General features: G+C 57.1%; 1 protein-coding gene across 1 annotated transcript; it reads left to right on the forward strand.

Annotated features, from left to right (window-relative positions):
* Window positions 1–554: 554 nt before the first annotated feature.
* Window positions 555–1,821, forward strand: LOC113205668 (putative inorganic phosphate cotransporter; the record flags this gene model as incomplete). The annotated part of the gene is given in 4 exon segments (XM_052276144.1): window positions 555–694; window positions 823–1,053; window positions 1,350–1,437; window positions 1,595–1,821. Coding segments are annotated over 4 exon segments (686 nt in total), but the record flags the coding sequence as incomplete, so codon positions are not given.
* Window positions 1,822–1,925: the final 104 nt, after the last annotated feature.

Here is a 1,925-nt window from a genome sequence, read left to right on the forward strand (position 1 = left end):
GAGTAAGGGAACTGAGGTTAGGATGCTGTCCCTCGCGAGTGCCCCGCGAAGTGATATGTCCCGGTTTGCCACACCACACCACACCGCGGGGGTGCTTCGAGGGGCGCTCAGGAGGGGCTACTTCACCACTTCCCACGCCTTACTCTGGCTGCATTGTAGGCGGCCCTTTAAAAATTAAATTATAACAGACGGTCTTCTAGAAGCGAACACACACGTACTGCACATTTGGAATAATGGAACATGGAACTCCGAAGGTGTGCTGTAGCGGAAGGAGAAGAAGAAATTCAAAAGTTAGAAACGACAACCGAACCGCCTCAAATATACGATCAGGATAGGGCAGTTCCCTCCTCTCCCCCCGCTCAATGGTGTTTGTTTCTGACACATTAATCTTTATTGAGTTTACGTATTGTACATCGCAATCCAAAAGATGCAAAGCACTTGCAAGCAGCAGCTTTAAAACTGATTTTATTACTAAGCTCAACTTTGTTCTTCACAGTCGATTTGCGATTCGGCGGCACGCACTAAACCCCGGTTGTTCACTCACTCACTCGCAGGAGCCAAGTGGGGCGTGCGGCACGCGCAGGCGCTGCTGCTGTTCCTGTGCACGTCCACGGCCTACTCTCTGCGCGTCAACCTGAGCGTGGCCATCGTCGCCATGGTGGACCACACGGCCAGCGGCAACCCCGACTTCCCGGTGAGCCTCCATATTCCAGTGTTTCAATGAGCCAGTGCGCGTCTCTGGTTAGAAGACCCCCTCCCCTTTCCATTAAAATTTGTCTTCAAGTGTCATGTTAATTTTCGACGTCTGTTGCCCGTCTCCAGGTGTTTTCGTGGCCCAAAAAGACGCAGGGCTACCTGCTGTCGTCGTTCTTCTGGGGCTACCTGGTGATGCAGATCCCGGCCTCGCAGCTGGCGCAGCGCTTCGGCGCGCGCTTCTTCCTGGCCGCCTCCATGGTGGGCACGGGGCTCTTCACCATGCTGCTGCCCGTGGCGGCCATGTACGGCGACTGGCCCGCGGTGGCCGTGACCCGCGCGGCCTCGGGCCTCTGTCAGGTGCGTGTTGTCGGAGATCAAAGAGGCGCTATGGCTCGTGACCCGCAGCCGTCGCGATAGTGCGGCGGCCACGGCCTCGAGCGTGTAATCCGAGCATGGATGTGGGATTTAGAATAGACCGGGCCCGCCCCGCCTTCGCCCCGATCGGTCGTGTGCGTCCCCACCTCCGGCCTTTCCCGTCCATTTCTCCGGTTGAGTTGCTCCGGGAGAGGGGAAGGGGGGGGGGCGGAGGGTGTCCGCGGGCTGAGGGGGTGCTCTAGGAGACCTAGACCTAACCAAGCTTTTGTTGTCGCCAGGGCTTTGTGTTTCCCTCTTGCTACGTTCTGCTCGGCAAGTGGGCGCCGCCCCTGGAGCGAGGGAGATTCACCGCCTTTGTCATAGGAGGTAAGCGCGCGTGTCTGTGTGAACGGGGAAGGGGCGAATCACCTCAAAGGGCGAATTCGTGTGGAAAACGGTCGAAATCACAATTTCACTGTTTTCACACCGGGTTTTCACCACCCGCTGCAGAATGTCTGCTAACACGACTGACGCCCTCCTCCAGCTCAGCTGCTCGGCCCCGTCGTCATGCTACCCGTGACGGGGATCCTGTCGTCCTCGGCGGGCGGCTGGCCGAGCGTCTTCTACTCCTCCGGGGCGCTCGGACTCCTCGTCGGCATCCTGGTGTTCGTCTTCGTGGCTGACTCGCCCGCCAAGCATCGAGGCATCTCCCACATCGAACGCGACTACATCCAGCGTTCCATCGGCGTCAACACTCGCGGACAGCTCAAGGTAGCCCCCCTTTATCGCGTCCTCGAGAGAAGGGTTTTTGTTATTTTCTAGTAAAGTATGTTTGAAAAGATGTCTTGGTTTTCTTTTTAATAACTATTATTTTC

The sequence above is a fragment of the Frankliniella occidentalis genome, unplaced genomic scaffold (genome assembly GCF_000697945.3).
Source record: "Frankliniella occidentalis isolate FOCC.00 unplaced genomic scaffold, Focc_3.1 Scaffold1882, whole genome shotgun sequence".
Lineage (NCBI taxonomy): Eukaryota > Metazoa > Arthropoda > Insecta > Thysanoptera > Thripidae > Frankliniella > Frankliniella occidentalis.